The following is a 22,469-nucleotide window of genomic DNA, read 5'->3' on the forward strand; positions in this document are numbered from 1 at the left end:
AGGTCTAAATAATATAGAAACGGTAGGATAAAAGTTAATTCTTTAATTTTATTTAACAGTTTTCAAAATAATGAAGTAGTTTCCTAGTATCCTTCAAAGATGACCAATGAAAAATGTTTTTGTTTTTTCGTTTTATTATGAACTCGTAGATTTAAACTTATTTGATGTATTTTAATCCATTGTGGTTATTATCCTTATTCTTGTTCAAACTGTGCAGGCTTTAGCCAGTGGGAGCTTATTCAGGCTATATTTTGAGTCTTTTTGACACACCATAGTAGTGTTATAGTAGAAAACATCTTGTTTTTGGTTCTAAGCTTGTCCTGTTCATTTCCTGTCCCAGAACTGGAATCAGCCATTTCTCTAAGGAGTCTTAGTTCCTTTTAGTGGAAAATTATATTTAGAAACTACAGTTTGTGTGTTGGGGCATGGATGTTTTAAATGGGCCATGTTTGTTAATTGTATCTTTTTTTTTTTTTTTTTTTTTTTTTTTGAGACGGAGTCTGGCTCTGTCACCCAGGCTGGAGTGCAGTGGTGCGATCTCGGCTCACTGCAAGCTCCGCCTCCCGGGTTTACGCCATTCTCCTGCCTCAGCCTCCCGAGTAGCTGGGACTACAGGCGCCCGCCACCTCGCCCGGCTAGTTTTTTTTGTATTTTTTAGTAGAGACGGGGTTTCACCGTGTTAGCCAGGATGGTCTCGTCTCCTGACCTCGTGATCCGCCCGTCTCGGCCTCCCAAAGTGCTGGGATTACAGGCTTGAGCCACCGCGCCCGGCCATTAATTGTATCTTATGTCGTATGATTTATGCCCACTCACACACTGTCCTTGACCTCTATACTTTACAATTCTGACATATATACTTCCCAGTGGAGCAAATCACTTCTTTCCATTCTTTTCCTTCCTCTATTAATGTCAGTCTTTAAGAGGAGCACTACAGGGGTTTTATTTTAAAATTCAACAGAATGATGGAGAAAGAGCATAATTTCTGTAGTAGCCTACCCAAATCAAATAAAGCTTTAGTTAAATTTTACTGACTCAAGCTGGGTGTGTTTTTGTTCTGGACTATTTGCTTTAACAGTATTAGCATTTAAATTATCACAACCAGGCTCTAAAGTTAACGCCCCATTAAGATGCATGGGGAAAGTTCATAGCTCTGTTTGGTACTATTATTTCAGTCTGTGCAGCCTGCCACCTCAGTGCAGTAGCAAAGTGTTGATTACATAATGAAGATGTCTTCCCACCAAAGGACTGGAAACCAAAAGAAAATAAAACAGAAAAACACAATTGGAAATTACAACTACAGAAATTTAGACATTCTTCAAAGCCCAGTGGCTCATTGAATTAAGATTTTGTTTGAGTTTTGATGTGAACTTACTACTTTGGTGATCCATGGTAGTCTCTCTGAAGATATTTCTATGGGATTTTTTATAGAGAATTGGTATGACAGTTCAGTGTGCAAATTAGAATCAAGAGGAGAAACTAGAAAGACTAGTACAGCAAATTATGTTGGGAATCTGAAAACTTAGTGGTTTTTTTTTTTCTTTTTTTCTTTTTTAAATGTCTGAGTTTACCCTCTGTGACGACAACACTGCACTTAGAACTTGATGTGGCAGTTAATGTTGAAAGCAGAATTAAATTTTACTTTTCTTTTTTTTTTTTTTTTGAGACGGAGTCTCGCTCTGTCGCCCAGGCTGGAGTGCAGTGGCCAGATCTCAGCTCACTGCAAGCTCCGCCTCCCGGGTTCACACCATTCTCCTGCCTCAGCCTCCCAAGTAGCTGGGACTACAGGCGCCCGCCACCTCGCCCGGCTAGTTTTTTGTATTTTTTAGTAGAGACGGGGTTTCACCGTGTTAGCCAGGATGGTCTCAATCTCCTGACCTCGTGATCCACCCGTCTCGGCCTCCCAAAGTGCTGGGGTTACAGGCTTGAGCCACCGCCCCCGGCCTAAGTTTTACTTTTCTTTAATTTTTATAGAGTTGAGATCTCACTGTGTTGCCCAGCCTGGTCTCACACTCCTGGGCTCAAGCAATCCTTCCACGTTGGCCTCCCCAAGTGCCAGGATTACAGGCATCAGCCACTGGGCCTGGCCTAAATTTTACTTTTACTTTTCCATCTCTGAATAGGGTTTGAGAGAATGCAGGAAGTAAGAATTTATCTTTAAAGTTGTTTTAACATAATTTGTTTAAAGGTCCAAATTCTAATAGAAAAATACTACTTAAAAAGCTAGGTTTGTTTTGCTTTCTCAAATTAAGTCAAACTAAAGAATTTCAAAGTAAAACTATAAATTTGGTTTTGTATTTGTTTCATTTCAAAGGATAGGTCAGACAGATTGACCATTTTTTTTTTCTCTCCTCACTTCAAAAAAATGAAAAATTTCAGGTATATAACAAAAACTGTAGAATATTCATGTAATCTTTTATTATTATTATTATTTCAAAGAGATGTGGTCTTGCTATGTTAACAGTCTGGTCCTGAACTCTTGGCTTCAAGTGATCCTTCTGCCTAGGCCTCCCAAAGTGCTGGGATTACAGGCATGAGCTGCCATGCTCAGCCTTTATTTTAATTTATTTTGAAATAATTTCAATCTATGGAAAAGTTACAAGAATAGTACAGAAAACTTTAGTATAGCCTTATCAAATTCATTCAATATTTAAACCTTTTTTATTGAAGTATAAACTGCATATATTTTTATATGTTTTTACCTAATATATCCACCAGTAAAACCATCAACACAGCCAAGATAATGATTACCCGCCAGTTTCCTTATGCTCTTTTATAATCCCTTTCCTCTACCCATACCCTCCCATTACCAAGCAAACCACTGTTCTGCTTTCTGTCACTATATAGATTAATTTCTATTTCTAGAATTTTATACAAATGAAATTATATAGTATATACTCCCCCCACTCTTTTAATCAGCATAAATGATTTGAGATATAGTCATGTTTTATTCACTAGATTCTACTAAAAATACAAAAAAATTAGCCGGGTGTGGTGGTGCATGCCTGTAGTCCCAGCTACTTGGAAGGCTGAGGCAGAGAATCACTTGAACCCAGGAGGCAAAGGTTACAGTGAGCAGAGATTGCGCCACTGCACTCCAGCCTGGGTGACAAAGTGAGACCCTTATCTCAAAAAATAAAACTAAAAAAGTCCAAGTGATCCTAGCTGATGACAGTAAATTATTTTCTTTGCAATACAGTGCCAAGAGGGCTATAGTATAATGCATCTTCTACAGAGCAGATTAATGACAAAAACGAATACAAACTTTATAGAAACTAACTACAGAGAGCATCCTTGTTTATTTATTTTTTGTTAGTATTCTTTAATTTTGAGCATCCTTGTAAAATTGTCTTTAGTTATTTCCTTAATTTACAATGGCATGATAGAAAAGGACTCTTGACTCCCTTTCTCTGTTCATAGAGTGTCCTTAATAGGTGACAGAAGTTTGATCTGCTGGCAAATTTAAATCCTTTATACTGTCTGTTTCACTGTAAGAAATATTTTCTCTTTGGAAACTCAGACACTGAAATTTGGGGCTAGTTATCTTCGTTGCAACTTGATACATTAATATAAAAAATTTTTGAGACACTTTAAATAGGCTCTAAGAATTTCTCTTCTGACCTCTCAATTTTACCTTTTCTAGATGTATTCTTGGGGAACTGTTCACAAAGAAGCCTATTTTTCAAGCCAATCTGGAACTGGCTCAGCTGGAACTGATCAGGTACAGCTGTACATGTGCTCTTGAGTGCCCAGGTGTGATAGGTAATCTCATCCTCCAGTTTCTAACACTTTCTAGTCATTCTGAATGAGTTTGTTTCTTATGTCCAAGTAAGTTTCTCTTTACTCAGTCAGGTTTACCATATATTTTGTCATGGGCTATGCATATAAAGAAGTTTTATTTCATCTCATTTTTAGGTCTTACCTTGCATATTTTTTATTAGCTCTTCATATAAAAGGATACCATTTTTGGGATGGCCCTTCCATTCATAGCTCAGATTAGATTAAATTTATTCAGTAAACATTTATTGAGCCTGTTGTACAACAGATTACTTTTAACATTAAACTTTAGGATTCAGAGATAAAGTACGTCCCTGCCTTCAAAGAATTTAGAATTTAGTAAGGTATATAGCAAGTAAATAGTTATGAAATACAACTTATAATAGAAAATTTGGGGAAGGCCCAGGATTGGGCTGGCATTTGGGCGGATTTGTTTTTGTTTTGTTTTTTCAATAAAATTAAAGGGAAGAATATAGCAGGTTAGTGTAGTGTTTTTTGTTTTTTGTTGTTTTTAAATAGAGAGTGTCTCACTTTGTCACCTAGAGTGGAGTGCAGTGGCGTAATCATAGTTCACTGCAGCCTCAAACTCCTGCACTCAAGTGATCCTCCCTCCTTACCCTCCTGAGTAGCTTGGACTACACCTGTAGTCCCAGCTATTTTTTCATTCATTTGTTTTGTAGAGACAGGGTCTCATTATGTTTGTTGCCTGGGCTTGAACTCCTGGGCTCAAACAGTCCTCCTGCCTTGACCTCCCAAAGTGCTGGGATTACACACATGAGCCACAACACCAGCCTAATGTAGACCTTTGTTTTTTTTTTTTTTTTGAGACGGAGTCTCGCTCTGTCGCCCAGGCTGGAATGCAGTGGCGTGATGTCGGCTCACTGCAAGCTCCACCTCCCGGGTTCACGCCATTCTCCTACCTCAGCCTCCTGAGTAGCTGGGACTACAGGCGCCTGCCGCCACCCCCATCTAATTTTTTTGTATTTTTAGTAGAGACAGGGTTTCACCATGTTAGCCAGGATGGTCTCCATCTCCTGATCTTGTGAGCTGCCCGCCTTGGCCTCCCAAAGTGCTGGGATTACAGGCATGAGCCACCGCCCCTGGCCAATGTAGACATTTTTTAAAGGTGGTATGTAACTCAATTTTTTTTTTTGTTATTTGGTAAACCGTCAATTATCTATCAAAATGTTCAGTCTTATACTCTCTTCTCATCTCACAGTTTACCCTATAGGGTTACTATAGGACCAACTTAGCCCTTTGTAATTAGTATTAACCGAACAGAACAAAACTGGTAATAAAAACCTGTATAGGGGGATCAAAACATTCCACAAATCCAAATAATGTGAATCATTTAGGATTATTATCCAAGTATGTTTTCTTTGCTCTATTATAACCAGTTCTTTCTGTTCTATTCCTTTCTGTCCTTAAAGCAGTAATATCATATTTTCCTTTCTGCATGCCCTCTAATGTAATAAGCAAAGATTCCCCAGACCTCAGGAGGTAATTACTGCTTCTGAAACCTCCAGAATTCATGATGCTGACTCACTCACTCTGTTGTTCCTGCTTTTTGCTTTGTTTTTAGCCGACTCTGTGGTAGCCCTTGTCCAGCTGTGTGGCCTGATGTTATCAAACTGCCCTACTTCAACACCATGAAACCGAAGAAGCAATATAGAAGGCGTCTACGAGAAGAATTCTCTTTGTGAGTTTGGGGAAAATGTTACATCTCGTTTCTGTGTCTGGCTGGTGTTGAGACTTGACTTTTTCCTGGTCTGGGGAATTAATGTCCCAATTTATCATGGCAACACAGTGTAGGAAAACATTTTAGTTTTGAACAGTATATGAGTTTTATCATAGCCCTTTTGTAATTTTCTCTTCTGAAGGCTTTAGACAATAGAATAGAAAACCATTTTATTTTGAACAATATATAAATTTTCTCATAGCCTTCTTGATCTTCCCATGAGAAAAAGAGAATGGAACTGTTGCTTCATGGTTTTTTGTTTGTTTTTTAAATTGAGACAGGGTCTTGCTCTGTTGTCCAGGCTGGAGTGCAGTGGCATGCTTAGGGCTCACTGCAGCCTTGACCTGCTGAGCTCAAGCAATCCTCCCACCTTAGCCTTCTTTTTTTTTTTTTTTTTTTTTTTTTTTGAGACAGTCTCACTTTGCTGCCCAGGCTGGAGTGCAGTGGTGTGAGCTCGGCTCACTGCAACCTCTACCCTCCGAGTTCAAGTGATTCTGCTGCCTCAGCCTCCCACGTAGTTGGGATTACAGGCGCCTGCCACCACGCCCAGCTAATTTTTGTATTTTTAGTAGAGATGGGGTTTCACCATGTTGGCCAGGCTGGTCTTGAACTCCTGACTTTGTGATCCATCCACCTCCGCCTTCCAAAGTGCTAAGATTATAGGCATGAGCCACCGCGCCTGGCCCCACCTTAACCTTCTGAATAGCTGGGACCACAGGAAACTGCCACCACACCTGCCATTTTTTTTTTTCCCCCTGTAGAGATAGGGTCTCCTAATGTTGCCCAGGCTGGTCTTGAGCTCCTGGGCTCAAGTGATCTTCCTGCTTCAGCCTCCCAAAGTGCTGGGCTTAAACTATGGGAGGCTAAGGCAGGAAGATCACTGGTTGTGCCACCACGCCAAGTGATCTGCCCGCCTCGGCCTCCCGAAGAGCTGGGATTATAGGTGCAAGCCACCACACCTGGCCAGAGCTGGCCATATTTTTACTTGTGTTATAGCACAGCAGTTCTTGTTTGTTTGTTTGTTTGTTTTTGAGACGAGGTTTCGCTCTTGTTGCCCAAGCCAGAGAGCAATGGCATGATGTCGGCTCACTGCAACCTCTGCCTCCTGGGTTCAAGTGTTTCTCCTGCCTCAGCTTCCTGAGTAGCAGGGATTACAGGCACTTGCCACCACGCCCAGCTAATTTTTTTGTATTTTTAATAGAAACGAGGTTTCACCATGTTAGCCAGCCTAGTCTCAAACTCCTGATCTCAGATTATCCACCCGCCTTGGCCCCTCAAAGTGCGGGGATTACAGGCATGAGCGACTGTGCCCGGCCCAGCATTTCTCTTTTTTTTTATTTTTTTGAGACGGAGTCTCACTCTGTCACCCAGGGTGGAGTCCAGTGGTAGGATCTCAGCTCAGTGCAGGCTCCGCCTCCCGGGTTCACGCCATTCTCCTGCCTCAGCCTCCTGAGTAGCTGGGACTATAGGCGCCTGCCACCATGCCTGGCTAATTTTTGGTACTTTTAGAGACGGGGTTTCACCGTGTTAGCCAGGATGGTCTTGATCTCCTGATCTTGTGATCCACCCGCCTCGGCCTCCCAAAGTGCTGGGATTATAGGCTTGAGCCACCACGCCTGTTCCCGGCCCAGCATTTCTTAAATCCTGTGTGGGAGCAAATCTGCTTGCTTGCGTTGGCCAACTTCCAACTTCCTTTCTTTGGTTTTACATGGAAATTCAAAGACTTTTTTTTTTTTTTTTTTTTTTTTTTTTTGAGACTGTCTCACTCTGTCTAGGTGTGATCTCACTGCAACCTCCGCCTCCTGGGTCCAAGCGATTCTCAGCCCTCCGAGGAGCTAGGATTACAAGCATGCGTCACCATGCCTGGCTAATTTTTTCTATTTTTAGTAGAGATGGGGTTTCACTTTGTTGGCCAGGCTGGTCCTGAACTCCTGACCTCAAATGATCCACTCGCTTCAGCCTCCCAAAGTGCTGGGTGGGACTATAGGCATGAGCCACCATTGCCCATTCCTTTTTTTTTTTTTTTTTTTTTTTTTTTTTGAGACGGAGTCTCGCTCTGTCGCCCAGGCTGGAGTGCAGTGGCCGGATCTCAGCTCACTGCAAGCTCCGCCTCCCGGGTTCACGCCATTCTCCTGCCTCAGCCTCCTGAGTAGCTGGGACTACAGGCGCCCGCCACCTCGCCCGGCTAGTTTTTTGTATTTTTTAGTAGAGACGGGGTTTCACCGTGTTAGCCAGGATGGTCTCGATCTTCTGACCTCGTGATCCGCCCGTCTCGGCCTCCCAAAGTGCTGGGATTACAGGCTTGAGCCACCGCGCCCGGCCCCTTTTTTTTTTTTTTAAAAAGAGATGGGCTCTTGCTCTGTTGCCCAGGCTAGAATGTAGTTGTGCAGTAAGAGCTCACTGCAGCCTCAAATTCCTAGGCTCAAGTGATTCTCCATTGTCAGCCTCCCAAGTAGCTGAGACGACAGGGTGCACATTACTGCACCCACCTAATTAAAAATATATATATTTGTAGAGGTGAGGTCTCAGTATGTTGCCCAGGTTGATCTCAAACTTCTGGCCTCAAGCAGTCCTCCTACCTTGGCCTCCCAAAGTCCTGGAATTACAGGTGTGAGACCCTTTCACACAAAATTTGAGAACTGTAGGGTCATTGTGAACTTGTCCTTTCTGTGTTCTTTTCCATAGCATTCCTTCTGCAGCACTTGATTTATTGGACCACATGCTGACACTAGATCCTAGTAAGCGGTGCACAGCTGAACAGACCCTACAGAGCGACTTCCTTAAAGATGTTGAGCTCAGCAAAATGGCTCCTCCAGAGTAAGTGCTGGTAGCCGCGTTGTGACCCTAAACCTTCCCCTGGGCCTTAGAAGATGAGAAACTCATAAAAGAACCACAAACGCCCAATAAGACCCAAATGAAGAGGTGTCTTTGAGTATTATGGTTGAGGTTTTTTTTGTTTTATCTTTGTTTTTCTCTTTATATAAGTAATAGATTTAGCTTTGATGCTTGTTCTAATTTGACTCAAGCTGTCTTCTTTTGTCCCTGGATCTCCATCCCAGAATATTGTTCTTTTTTTTTTTTTTTTTTTTTTTTGAGACGGAGTCTCGCTCTGCCGCCCAGGCTGGAGTGCAGTGGCCGGATCTCAGCTCACTGCAAGCTCCGCCTCCCGGGTTCACGCCATTCTCCTGCCTCAGCCTCCCGAGTAGTTGGGACTACAGGCGCCCACCACCTCACCCGGCTAGTTTTTTGTATTTTTAGTAGAGACGGGGTTTCACCGGGTTAGCCAGGATGGTCTCGATCTCCTGAGTTTGTGATCCGCCCGTCTCGGACTCCCAAAGTGCTGGGATTACAGGCTTGAGCCACCGCGCCCGGCCCAGAATATTGTTCTGTAGAGCCTCTTTGAAAGTATTCCTTTTAGATTTTTGTGAGTTGGTTGGTTGGTTTATTTACTTATTTTTGAGATGGAGTCTTTCTCTGTCGCCCAGGCAGGAGTGCAGTGGCGCAACTCAGCTCACTGCAACCTCTGCAGGGTTCAAGCGATTCTCATGCCTCAGCCTCCCGAGTAAGTGGAACTACAGGCACACACCACCACACCTGGCTAATTTTTGTATTTTTAGTAGAGACAGGGTTACACCATGCTGGCCTGGCTGGTCTCGAATTCCTGACCTCAGGTGATCCACCTACCTCAGCCTCCCAAAGTGTTGGGATTACCGGCGTAAGCCACTGCGCCCTGCGTGTTTTTTTCTTTTTTGTTGTTGTTGTTGTTGTTGTTTTGAGATGGAATCTTGTGCTCTGCCTCCTCCGCCTCCCATGTTCAAGCGATTCTCCTGCCTCAGCCTTGCGAGTAGCTAGGATTACAGGTGCCCACCACGATGCCCGGCTAATTTTTTTGTATTTTTGTTTTGTTTTGTTTTGTTTTTTGAGACGGAGTTTCGCTCTTGTTGCCCAGGCTGGAGTACAGTGGCGCAATCTCGGCTCATCACAACCTCCACTTCCCAGGTTCAAGCGATTTGCCTGCCTCAGCCTCCCCAAGTAGTTGGGATTGCAGGCATGCGCCACCATGCCTAGGTAATTTTGTGTTTTTAGTAGAGACAGGGTTTCTCCATGTTGGTCAGGCTGGTCTCGACCTCCTGACCTCAGGTGATCCACCTGCCTCAGCCTCCCAAAGTGCTGGGATTACAGGCATGAGCCACCGCGCCCGGCCATTTTTTTGTATTTTTAGTAGAGACAGGGTTTCACCATGTTAGCCAGGCTGGTCTTGAACTCCTACCCATCTTGGCCCCTCAAAGTGCTGGGATTATAGGTGTGAGCCACCACGCCTGGCCTGTTTGTTTGTTTGTTTTGAGATGGAATTTTACTCTTGGCATCTAGGCTGAAGTGCAGTGGCACAATACTGGCTTACCGCAATCTCTGCCTCCTGGTTTCAAGTGATTCTCCTGCCTCCGCCTCCCAAGTAGCTGGGGTTACAGGCGCCTGCCACTATGCCCGGCTAATTTTTGTATTTTTAGTAGAGACGGGGTTTCACCACGTTGGCCAGGCTGATCTTGAACTCCTGGCCTCAGGTGGTCCGCCTGCCTTGGCCTCCTAAAGTGCTGGGATTATAGGTGTGAGCTACTGCTCTCAGCCTTTTTTGTTTTTTTCCAAGTCAGAGTGTCGCCCTGTCGCCCAGGCTGGAGTGCAGTGGCATGATCTCGGCTCACTGCAACCTCCACCTCCTGGATTCAAGTGATTCTCCTGTCTCAGCCTCCTGAGTAGCTGGGATTACAGGTGCAGGCTACCACACCCGACTAATTTTTTTTGTATTTTTAGTAGAGACAGGGTTTCACCATGTTGGCCAAGCTGGTCTCAGACTCCTGACTTCAGGTGATCTGCCTGCCTCAGCCTCCCAAAGTGTTGGGATTACAGGCATGAACCACCATTTTTTTTTTTCCTAATTGTAGAAATGGCGTCTCACAATGTTGCCCAGGCTGTCTCAAACTCCTGGGCTCAAGTGATTTTCCCGCCTCAGCCTTCCAAAGTCATGGGATTACAGCCAGGAGACACCACGCTTGGCCTCCTTCTGGTTTTTGCTTTTAACCATTCCTTCTGCTGCAATCATGCATATCTCTGGTGACCACGTATATCTCACACTTGCAGAGACAGTCCCAGTTTTTGGGGGTTTTTTTTGTTATTATTTTTGAGACAGAATTTCACTCTTGTTGCCCAGGCTGTAGTGCAGTGGCGTGATCTCGACTGACCACAAGCATTTCTCCTGCCTCAGCCTCCCGAGTAGCTGGGATTACAGGCATGCGCCCCCATGCCTGGCTAATTTTGTATTTTTAGTAGAGACAGAGTTTCGCCATATTGGTCAGACTGGTCTTGAACTCCCGACCTCAGGTGATCTGCCTGCCTCAGCCTCCGAAAGTGCTGGGATTACAGGCGTGAGCCACTGAGCCCGGCCGATAGTCCCAGTTTTAAATGGTTTCCATCACTGCCAGTTTTTTTTTTGTTTTTGTTTTTTTCTGAGACAAGATCTCTCACTCTGTCACCCAGGCTGGAGTGCAGTGGCGTAATCTCAGCTCACTGCAACCTCCACCTCCCGGGTTCAAGCGATTCTCGTGTCTCAGCCTCCTGAGTAGCTGGATTACAGGAGCCTGCCACCACAGCTGGCTAATTTTTATATTTTTATTTTTATTTTTTTATTTTATTTTATTTTATTTTATTTTTTTGAGACGGAGTCTCGCTCTGTCGCCCAGGCTGGAGTGCAGTGGCGCGATCTCGGCTCACTGCAAGCTCCGCCTCCCAGGTTCACGCCATTCTCCTGCCTCAGCCTCCTGAGTAGCTGGGACTACAGGCGCCCACCACCGCTCCCGGCTAATTTTTTGTATTTTTAGTAGAGACGGGGTTTCACCGTGGTCTCGATCTCCTGACCTTGTGATCCGCCCGCCTCGGCCTCCCAAAGTGCTGGGATTACAGGTGTGAGCCACCGCGCCCGGCCTAATTTTTATATTTTTATTAGAGACAAGGTTTCACCATGTTGGTCAGGCTTGTCTCCAATTCCCGACCTCAGGTTATTTGCCTGCCTCGGCCTCCCAAAGTGCTGTGATTATAGGCATGAGCCACCGTGCCTGGCCAGGTTACTGAATTTTGATGTAAGAAATAAGATCTTTCGGCCGGGCGTGGTCGCTTTTACTGGTAATCCCAGCACTTTGGGAGGCCAAGGTGGATGAATCACCTGAGGTCAGCAGTTCAAGAGAGCCTGGCCAACATGGTAAAACTCCATCTTTCCTAAAAATACAAAAAATTAACCAGGTGTGGTGGTGTGCACTTGTAGTCCTGGCTGCTTGGGTGGCTGAGGGAGGAGAATCGCCTGAACTCAGGAGGTGGAGGTTGCAGTGAGCCGAGATTGTGCCAGTGCCTGCCTGGGCCATAGAGTGATACTCCATCTGAAAAAATTAAAGTAACATAAAAGAAATATGATATTTTGATGTGTCTCTATTTCATTAAAATCTTATGAATGCCTCTGTATTGTTTTGGAGCTTCATAGGTTCATATCCCACATTATAGCACATAAAAAGTCTTTTATCTGGCCTGACGCAGTTGCTCAACGCCTGTAATCCTAGCACTTTGGGAGGCTGAGGCAGGCAGATCACCTGAGGTCATGAGTTCGAGACCAGTTTGGCCAACATAGTGAAACCTCGTCTCTACTAAAAAATACAAAAATTAACCGGGTGTAGTGGCGTGTACTTGTAGTCCCAGCTACTCAGGGAGACTGAGGCAGGAGAATCACTTGAACCTGGGAGGAGGAGGTTGCAGTGAACCGAGATTGCACCACTGCACTCTAGCCTGGGCAACAGAGCAAGACTTTGTCTCAAAAGAAAAGGAAAAAAAGAGTCTTTTAGCTTTGAATTTGTCACTGACAGTATTATAGCTTTAATGTCAAATTTTGGGGGTCGTTTTCTTACCTTAAGAAAGACTGCATGTCTTAAAAATGGATAGGATGTTAGTTCATGAGTAGGTAGTAACTAAATCTGATTGCTCCAAAGAAATGTCCAAATTCATGTATTTTTTTGAGACACACTCTAGTTCTGTTGCCCAGGCTGGAGTGCAGTGATGTAGTCTCGGCTCACTGCTGCCTCCACCTCTCGCGTTCAAGCAATCCTCCTGCCTCAGTCACCCTAGTAGCTGGAATTAACAGGCACACAACACCACACCTAGCTGATTTTTATATTTTTAGTAGAGACAGGATTTTACCATGTTGCCAGGCTAGTCTCGAACTCCTGACCTCATGATCCGCCTGCCTCTATCTCCCAAAGTGCTGGGATTACAGGCGTGAGCCACTGTGCCCAGCCAAATTCATTTATTACATTGGAATATTGATACATTGAATATGACTTGATATATATAAGGGTTTTACTAAAATTTGGGGACTCCTATTATAGAGAGATTTTTGTAGTAAGATTTTATCTACTTGGTCTGGTTGTATGGGAAAGTCTGGAAAAATGTACTAAGTTATACGTAGTGCTGAACTCCACAGATGAACAAGTTGATATCCAGTCGTGGAAATTCTGTGGGCAGAAAGGGGAAAGAACTAGTCTGTGGTCCTCACAAACGAAATTACACATAAGTTGATTTTGCACAGAGATGTTTTGATCATGATACATGGTTCCATGGTTTAAGTCACCACCTTTCCTCGACCTTCTGTATACATTAACAAGCCATTTCTGTCCTCCTCTTTGTTCCCTGCTGAAACTTGATCAATACAGTTCTCCTTTATTCTTGTTATGCCAAGGAAAGACAATATTTATATGGGAATTTATATAGCTAGTCTGTACCTAGTATTAGCAAGATCCTCCTTTCTCACTGTATAACTTTCTTGTACTTTTGTACTTTTATTTCCTCAGACTACCGTCTGCCATGACTTCTTTTACACTGCTGTTACCTACTTTTGTTTTCCTTATTCTTTACATTTCCCACAGACTTTGCCTTCCCATTTTAATCCTTTGCTCCTCCATTCATTCACTGCCGCATTCCCATACGTATTTCCCCTTTGCTTTGTCTTTTTCCAGTCTCCCCCACTGGCAAGATTGCCATGAGTTGTGGAGTAAGAAACGGCGACGTCAGCGACAGAGCGGTGTGGTAGTGGAAGAGCCACCTCCATCCAAAACTTCTCGAAAAGAAACTACCTCAGGGACAAATGCTGAGCCTGTAAAGAACAGCAGCCCAGCACCACCTCAGCCTGCTCCTGGCAAGGTGGAGCCTGGGGCTGGGGATGCAATAGGTCAGTGCCAGAATGGGGACTTTGTGCTTTTACTAAGTGTATTTGGCAGGTTTTGAAGGTCAAGTGTAAGGATTCTGTGTGTGTGTCTGTGTTTTAGTTTTTGTCCAGTGAACCATTAGGAAAGAGGTTAATGTCCTCATTATGGGGAGAAGGAGATTAACCAAGTTTTGTACATATGGTCCAGAAAGTCTACAATGGATCATTTTCCTTTCCTGAAATATGTATGGAACACTGTATCTCAATTAAATGTGTGGCATAAATCAGTGAATTAGGTAAGCCAAATTTAATTTAAGGTTAGTTCACCCATGACTTTCTAACACACATAATTTAGAGCCTTGTTTATATTAGATTTGATAAGACCTTCATAGAATCTAATCATGTTAAATTACAATAGCTGAATGTTGTTCTGTAGACTTATTTTGATCTAAATGTATCTGAAGCTATGTCATATTGAACTATTACAACAAAGTAGTTCTCCTGTTTTATGACCAATTCTTCGGAACAAAAGATACTCTTTTCTGGTTCACTTTCCCTTCCCTCTTCACTTACAGCAGTGGTTCTCAATACTGGCTATACATTGGAATCATCCAGGAAGCTTTAAAAACAATTATGCCCATCTAAGGATGGGTCCTGAGGCATCTGAATAGGAGAGATTTTAAAATCTCTCCTGGTAATTCTGATGTACAGTAAGGGTTGAAAAATCACAGACCTTGAAAAATACAGGTAAAATGGAGTCACTTTTATGCATAGTCCAGAGATGTTTTAGTTATTAGTGCCTGTATTTTTTAAGGGAAAGCATAAAGAATAGCAAACTGTGTCATGACATTTTAAGGCATGAAAAATGAGACATTTAAAATGAAAACTTCATTTTTTGGATATTGTAAGTTGTTGTTGCCAGTTGAAGAAGGCAAAGGGTCGTTGGCCTGTCTCATCCTCTTATATTGGCTTCACTGTCTTTCCACAGGCCTTGGTGACATCACACAACAGCTGAATCAAAGTGAATTGGCAGTGTTATTAAACCTGCTGCAGAGCCAAACCGACCTGAGCATCCCTCAAATGGCCCAGCTGCTTAACATCCACTCCAACCCAGAGATGCAGCAGCAGCTAGAAGCTCTGAATCAATCCATCAGTGCCCTGACGGAAGCTTCTTCCCAGCAGCAGGACTCAGAGACCATGGCCCCAGAGGAGTCTTTGAAGGAAGCACCCTCTGCCCCAGTGATCCTGCCTTCAGCAGAACAGACGACCCCTGAAGCTTCAGGCACACCAGCTGACATGCAGAATATTTTGGCAGTTCTCTTGAGTCAGTTGATGAAAACCCAAGAGCCAGCAGGCAGTCTGGAGGAAAACAACAGTGACAAGAACAGTGGGCCACAGGGGCCCCGAAGAACTCCCACAATGCCACAGGAGGAGGCAGCAGGTAAACAGACCGGTCATGAATCTCATTGAGCTCAGGTGCTGTTTATACCCTCTTAAAAATATCTTAACATTTTTTTTTCCCCCACATCAATGGCCTTGGTTTCAGTTATTCTGTAACCTAGTCTACAGGAAAACATAGCACCAAGTAATGTATTTCTTGCTTGGCTTCTTTTATTTAAGTCTCAGAGCTTCCCAAAGCACCTTTCCTATATTGATTGTTTTTCCACTTCCTAGGAGATAGGTAAGTAAAGCCCCTGTGTTCTAACCAACGAAACCACAGCCATAGCTAGTGATGCATCTTGAACCACACATCTTGAACTGTGTGTGGTGGCCAGCTAATCCTAGCACTTGGAAATCTGACTTCCAAACAAACCATTATCAGACTATACTTCTTTACCTCCAGTGGAGTGGATGCTGAATGCCAGTCTTTCCTGGAAGATACAATCAAGAAAACCCTAATAAAATATCATTGTTAATTTCCTGAAGAATAATTTGGGAATATTTCTAAGTAGATAATTAACACTATACATTTCTTTTCCCTAAAATAATAGTATATAAGAACAATTCCTTTAAATCTGTTTCTAATAGAAGCAATTGAATGGACCCCAGATCAGGAAGTGAGTATATTATAAAGAAAAAAAGGAAAATGGGGATAAGTTATACTTTAATCTCACATGACCATAGTGTGCAATTTATTAGAGGAAAAAGCATTTTAAATTTTTAAATTCTGATTCACAGTGTATTTGCAAAATCTTTACTTATGTGAAAGTGTTTTTAATTCCTTGGAAATTCTCACTGCCCATGAAGACCCCATGAATTGGGGAATAAGAAGAGGCTCGAGGGCTGAAGAGGTATACTAATCTTCAACTTTAGGGTCCTATATTCACATTTCATATAAGGTGTGGTACAGAAAGTATGTATTTTAAGGCCTGGCCTATGGCCAGACATTGTTGTATTTACTTTTCAGAGGAAAGTGTAGAAATATCATAACTAATTATTGCAGTCACCCCTGGATTATTCAGTTGGTGCCTCTACACTGGCTCACTTGGTATTATTTCTCCCCTGCTGTCTCTATTTGGCCATTTCACTGTTAATTAGCACTTCCACCAGAGGGCAGACTGTATAAGCCAGAGAAAGTGACAGCCTATTAATTTGGCTGCTGTTTTGCTATTCTGTACTTATTGGGAAGGGTGATTAGTTGAAATCAAATGAGTAAAATGAAGTTTTTGTTTTTGTTTTTGTTTTTGGAGGCAGAGTCTTACTCTGTTGCCCAGGCTGAAGTAAAATGGCATGATCTTGGCTCACTGCAATCTCCGCCTCCTGGGTTCAAGCAATTCTCCTGCCTCAGCCTCCCGAGTAGTTGGGATTACAGGCATCCACCTCCACACTGAGTTGATTTTGTATATTTAGTGGAAATGAGGTTTTACCATGTTAACTAGGCTGGTCTCGAACTCCCAACCTCAGGTGATCTGCCCGCCTCGGCCTCCCATAGTGCTGGGATTACAGGCTTGAGCCACTACCCCTGGCCTGAAGTTTTAAATTTATTTTTACATTTCAATAATACATCCTTATTGTTGTCAATCCTAAAAGTCTGTACTTTTTTCTGTTTGTCTGTTTTGAGACAGAGTTTCTCTCTGTCGCCCAGGCTGGAGTGCAATGGCGCAATCATGGTGCACTGCAACCTCTGCCTCCCAGGTTCAAGCAATTCTCCTGCCTCAGCCTCCCAAGTAGCTGGAATTACAGGCACCCACCACCATGCCCAGCTAATTTTTTTGTATTTTTAGTAGAGACGGGGTTTCGCTGGGTTGACCAGGCTGGTCTTGAACTGCTGACCTCAGGTGATCCACCTGCCTTGGCCTGCTAAAGTGCTAGAATTACAGGTGTGAACTACCACGGCCCGGCCAAAAGTCTGTACTTTTAAGGATTGACAACATTGATATTTTAAAGATAACAATATGATTTATAATTCACATTTTATTTTTAATTCCTTTAAGAAGTTTTATTAGGCTTACTTTAATAATTTTTTTTTTTTTTTTTTTTTGAGATGGAGTCTCGCTTTGTCACCCAGGCTAGAGTGTAGTGGTGTGATCTCAGCTCACTGAAAACCCTACCTCCCAGGTTCAAGCGATTCTCCTGCCTCAGCCTCCCAAGTAGCTGGGATTACAGGCATGTGACACCAGGCCTGGCTAATTTTTTTGTATTTTTAGTAGAGACGGGGTTTCACCTTGTTGGCCAGGCTGGTCTCTAACTCCTGACCTCAAGTGATCTGCCTTCCTTGTTCTCGCAAAGTGCTGGAATTACAGGCATGAGCCACCATGCCCAGCCTTTGCTACCTTGGTATCGAATTTTTATTTTATACATATGAAAGAATTTGACCTCAAGAGTTAGTTCTGTTGAAACATATTTAGGCTATTTACATAAAAGGCAAAGTTTGAATACAAAAAAATAGCGTAGCTGGAAGAATGTAAGTTTAGATTATCTCACTTTTACAGTTATACATTTTTAAGTTATTTGACCTCAGTATTAAAAAAACCTCATGTTCCATTTTATGTGTAGTCCAGAAATACTTTTAAAAATAACTGGTACAGTGATGTCCTTATATAGAGAGTATTGAAAGCAAAAGGCTCTGAAATCTATCATTACTTGTAGTACAGTTAGCCCTCCTTTTTCAGCATGTCTATTCTCCATGTTCAAAATTTTCCATGGCTAATTTTTTGTCTTTACATTCATTTCCCCTGCCACCCTGTCAACCAGCCAATCAGTCAACAAGTAACTTGTGTGGGTACTATACATAGGGTCACCAGTTCATTCCTCAACTATCCCAGTTTTAAAGCTGAACACTGACAACCTGGAAAACCCCCTCTGTCCCAGACAAACTGGGACTGTTGGTCACCTTGCTTGGATGTTACATGTAGCACCTGACCATCTTTTGTACTGTACGACCTTACAATTATGTAGTGTTTTCAGAGTGCTTTCATCTGCATACTAAGGGAATACAAACTTATTTACTGATTGTCTTTGCAGAATATAATTAAGGTAAATATGCTACAGAAATATCTAATTATAACTAAAAACTCTTTTTGGCTTGCTTTGAGTAATGACTTTACATCACAGCTTAGATAATGGAAGAATGACTATATATATATATATATATATTTTAAAATATGCTTCCATAGGGAAAAGAAAAATCGGTCATTTGGAAGCTATCCCAAAACATTAAATCTTTTCTTCAGCAGGATGACTCTCAATTTTCTAAAGGCATTGTTCCGACCATACTTCTGTCTCAGTGGTTTTCTATGTCCTCAAACTCATACCATGTTACATCTCTCCTCTCCTGCCTTGGCAGGAGTTCATTATCAGACAATGTTTATCATGCCTAAGCACATTTATGCAGCAGTGGAAAAAAGAAAGTCTGGGGAAGTAGTTCAAGAAAGACAAAAGATCTTTGTAAAGACAGATTATAGTATGAATTTAATACATTTCTAAATTCTCAGTTCTTGTCACTGTCTCCAAGATAAACAGATGTTTATCAACAGTTCATTCTGCATGACACTGCTATAGTGATTTTTTTTTTTCATAGCATGGAAAAAAAATGCAGTAGGTGGGAAAACAAAATAGAAAATTATGATAGAAATTACTTTAGTCTTTAAAATTACTGTAACATAGGAAGCTGAATGATAATATGGTAGTTAAAATCCTTTCAGACTATGATTTTGGGGAGAGGTGACTAAAGTTTGGAGAAGCAAGTGTATTTTTATACATGACAGTAATGAAAACTTTTTACTTTATTTTATGTCTCCTGTATATTCTTTAAGTTTTATTTCAGGTTAACCTATGTCATCAAACATTCTGTAAAATGTGTTAGCCAAGTCCACACAGGGTCTCTGTTGTACAGCAAGATTATGTCCTAGAAATGTGACCACAGCATGTATATTGTTCCCTCTTATCTTCCTTCCTTCTGCTTTGTTCTAATGTTTCCATCTAACAGCAAAAAGGGGCAGGGAGTCTACCAGCAGCCTACATATTAGTTCTTTAAAGGAAGGAAATGGAGGAAATCTCAGATAAAAATCAGGATAATCATTTGAAACATATGATATTTTTACACTAGCTGTTAGATCCAGAATGCAACTGTTTTAATCACTTGATTTACGTATAATTGCAATTTCCTGATCCCAAGATTTTATTCTTTATATATCTGGTTACTTATATTGATATTTGTTTATGTTGCGCAGTGTGTGTGTTTGTGTTTATAATCACATGTGCTTTTTAAGATGGTGTTTAAAAGAAGTAACCCTTCCACAGCATGTCCTCCTCACATTCTTCCACCAGAGAAGAGGCCCCCTGAGCCCCCCGGACCTCCACCGCCGCCACCTCCACCCCCTCTGGTTGAAGGCGATCTTTCCAGCGCCCCCCAGGAGTTGAACCCAGCCGTGACAGCCGCCTTGCTGCAACTTTTATCCCAGCCTGAAGCAGAGCCTCCTGGCCACCTGCCACATGAGCACCAGGCCTTGAGACCAATGGAATACTCCACCCGACCCCATCCAAACAGGACTTACGGAAACACTGATGGGCCTGAAACAGGGTTCAGTTCCATTGACACTGATGAACGAAACTCTGGTCCAGCCTTGACAGAATCCTTGGTCCAGACCCTGGTGAAGAACAGGACCTTCTCAGGCTCTGTGAGCCACCTTGGGGAGTCCAGCAGTTACCAGGGCACAGGGTCAGTGCAGTTTCCAGGGGACCAGGACCTCCGTTTTGCCAGGGTCCCCTTAGCGTTACACTCGGTGGTCGGGCAACCATTCCTGAAGGCTGAGGGAAGCAGCAATTCTGTGGTACATGCAGAGACCAAATTGCAAAACTATGGGGAGCTGGGGCCAGGAACCACTGGGGCCAGCAGCTCAGGAGCAGGCCTTCACTGGGGGGGCCCAACTCAGTCTTCTGCTTATGGAAAACTCTATCGGGGGCCTACGAGAGTCCCACCAAGAGGGGGAAGAGGGAGAGGAGTTCCTTACTAACCCAGAGACTTCAGTGTCCTGAAAGATTCCTTCCCTATCCATCCTTCCATCCAGTTCTCTGAATCTTTAATGAAATCATTTGCCAGAGCGAGGTAATCATCTGCATTTGGCTACTGCAAAGCTGTCCGTTGTATTCCTTGCTCACTTGCTACTAGCAGGCGACTTATGAAATAATGATGTTGGCACCATTTCCCCCTGGATGGGCTATAGCCAGAACATTTACTTCAACTCTACCTTAGTAGATACAAGTAGAGAATATGGAGAGGATCATTACATTGAAAAGTAAATGTTTTATTAGTTCATTGCCTGCACTTACTGATCAGAAGAGAGAAAGAACAGTTTCAGTTTTGAGATGGCTCAGGAGAGGCTCTTTGATTTTTAAAGTTTTGGGGTGGGGGGTTGTGTGTGGTTTCTTTCTTTTGAATTTTAATTTAGGTGTTTTGGGTTTTTTCCTTTAAAGAGAATAGTGTTCACAAAATTTGAGCTGCGCTTAGGCTTTTGCTATAAGGGAAACAGAGTGGCCTGGATGATTTAAATAAATGTTTCTTTCCTCTCCACCATCTCACATTTTGCTTTTAAGTGAACACTTTTTCCCCATTGAGCATCTTGAACATACTTTTTTTCCAAATAAATTACTCATCCTTAAAGTTTACTCCTCTTTGACAAAAGATATGCCCTTCTCCCTGCACATAAAGCAGGTTGTAGAAAGTGGCATTCTTGGGCAAGTAGGTAGACTTTACCCAACCTCTTTCCTTTTTTGCCCACATATGCTGTCTCTCTCTCTTTCACGCTCACTCTCTCGCTTGCTTGCTCACTCTCGCTCTCGCTATTTCTCTCTCTTTGAGGCATTTGTTTGGAAAAAATCGTTGAGATGCCCAAGAACCTGGGATAATTCTTTACTTTTTTTGAAATAAAGGAAAGGAAATTCAGACTCCTACATTGTTCTCTGTAACTCTTCAATTCTAAAATGTTTTGTTTTTTAAACCATGTTCTGATGGGGAAGTTGACTTGTAAGTGTGGACAGCTTGGACGTTGCTGCTGAGCTGTGGTTAGAGATGATGCCTCCATACCTAGAGGGCTAATAACAGCATTTAGCATATTGTTTACACATATATTTTTATGTCAAAAAAAAAAAAATTTCAAACAGAGCATTGTGATATTGTCAAAGAGAAAAACAAATCCTGAAGATACATGGAAATGTAACCTAGTTTAGGGTGGGTATTTTTCTGAAGATACATCAATACCTGACCTTTTTTAAAAAAATAATTTTAAAACAGCATACTGCGAGGAAGAACAGTATTGACATGTCCACATCCCAGCATGTGTACCCTGCCAGTTCTTATAGGGATTTTCCTCCAAAGAGATTTGGATTTGATTTTGGTAAAAGGGGTTGAACTGTGCTTCCAGGCAAGAACTTTGCCTTATCATAAACAGGAAATGAAAAAGGGAAAGGCTGTCAGGGTGGGATAATTTGGGAGGCTTCTCATTCTGGCTTCTATTTCTATGTGAGTACCAGCATATAGAGTGTTTTAAAAACAGATACATGTCATATAATTTATCTGCACAGACTTAGACCTTTAGGAAACATAGGTTAGCCCCCTTTTACAAAGAAAAAGCAAACATGCTTCATTATCTTCGAGGGTAGTTTTCAAAACTCAAGTTTCATGTTTCAATGCCAAGTTCTTATTTTAAAAAATAAAATCTATAAGAGAAAGGTGCATTACTTTAAAAAAGAAAAAAAAAACTTTAAAGAAATGAAAGAAGAACCCTCTTCAGATACTTACTTGAAGACTGTTTTCCCCTGTTAATGAGAAATAGGTAGATATCGGTGTGTATATTTCTTTATTATTCTCTGGTTTTTGATCTGGCCTTGCCTGCAGGGCCAAACACTGATTTGGAAAGAGAACCTTCTAGCCATTTTGGCATTGATGGCTTTTTTATACCAGTGTGTCCAGTTAGATTTACTAGGCTTACTGACATGCTATTGGTAAATTGCATTAAAGTTCATCTGAACCTTCTGTCTGTTGACTTCTTAGTCCTCAGACATGGGCCTTTGTATTTTAGAATATTTGAATTTGAGTTATTGGGCCCCACTCCCTGTTTTTTATTAAAGAACTTGAGCCTGGGATACTTTCAGAAGTATCTGTTCAATGAAAAAAAGTTGGTTTCCCATCAAATATGAATAAAATTATCTATATATTTTCATTGTATTTTGGTTATCAGCAGTCATCAATAATGTTTTTCCCTCCCCTCTCCCACCTCTTAT

At 42.3% G+C, this 22,469-nt stretch overlaps 1 protein-coding gene across 7 annotated transcripts in view; it reads left to right on the forward strand.

Annotated features, from left to right (window-relative positions):
- The window catches only part of CDK12 (cyclin dependent kinase 12), a 76,763-nt gene extending 55,221 nt beyond the window's left edge, over window positions 1–21,542 (forward strand). For 3 of the 7 annotated variants that reach the window (XM_077968591.1, XM_077968592.1, XM_015119514.3), the window contains 6 exons: window positions 3,641–3,718; window positions 5,357–5,473; window positions 8,198–8,329; window positions 13,561–13,772; window positions 14,737–15,189; window positions 19,491–21,140. In XM_077968591.1, coding sequence (XP_077824717.1) covers window positions 3,641–3,718; window positions 5,357–5,473; window positions 8,198–8,329; window positions 13,561–13,772; window positions 14,737–15,189; window positions 19,491–20,203 — 1,705 coding nt within the window. In that variant the 3' untranslated portion in view covers window positions 20,204–21,140. Of the gene's footprint in view, window positions 1–3,640; window positions 3,719–5,356; window positions 5,474–8,197; window positions 8,330–13,560; window positions 13,773–14,736; window positions 15,190–19,490 lie in introns of all 7 variants that reach the window. The other 4 variants (XM_077968593.1, XM_028835478.2, XM_077968594.1 and 1 more) reach the window with 2 other exon arrangements.
- Window positions 21,543–22,469: the final 927 nt, after the last annotated feature.

Source organism: Macaca mulatta, chromosome 16 (assembly GCF_049350105.2).
Source record: "Macaca mulatta isolate MMU2019108-1 chromosome 16, T2T-MMU8v2.0, whole genome shotgun sequence".
In the NCBI taxonomy this organism is placed as follows: Eukaryota; Metazoa; Chordata; class Mammalia; order Primates; family Cercopithecidae; genus Macaca; species Macaca mulatta.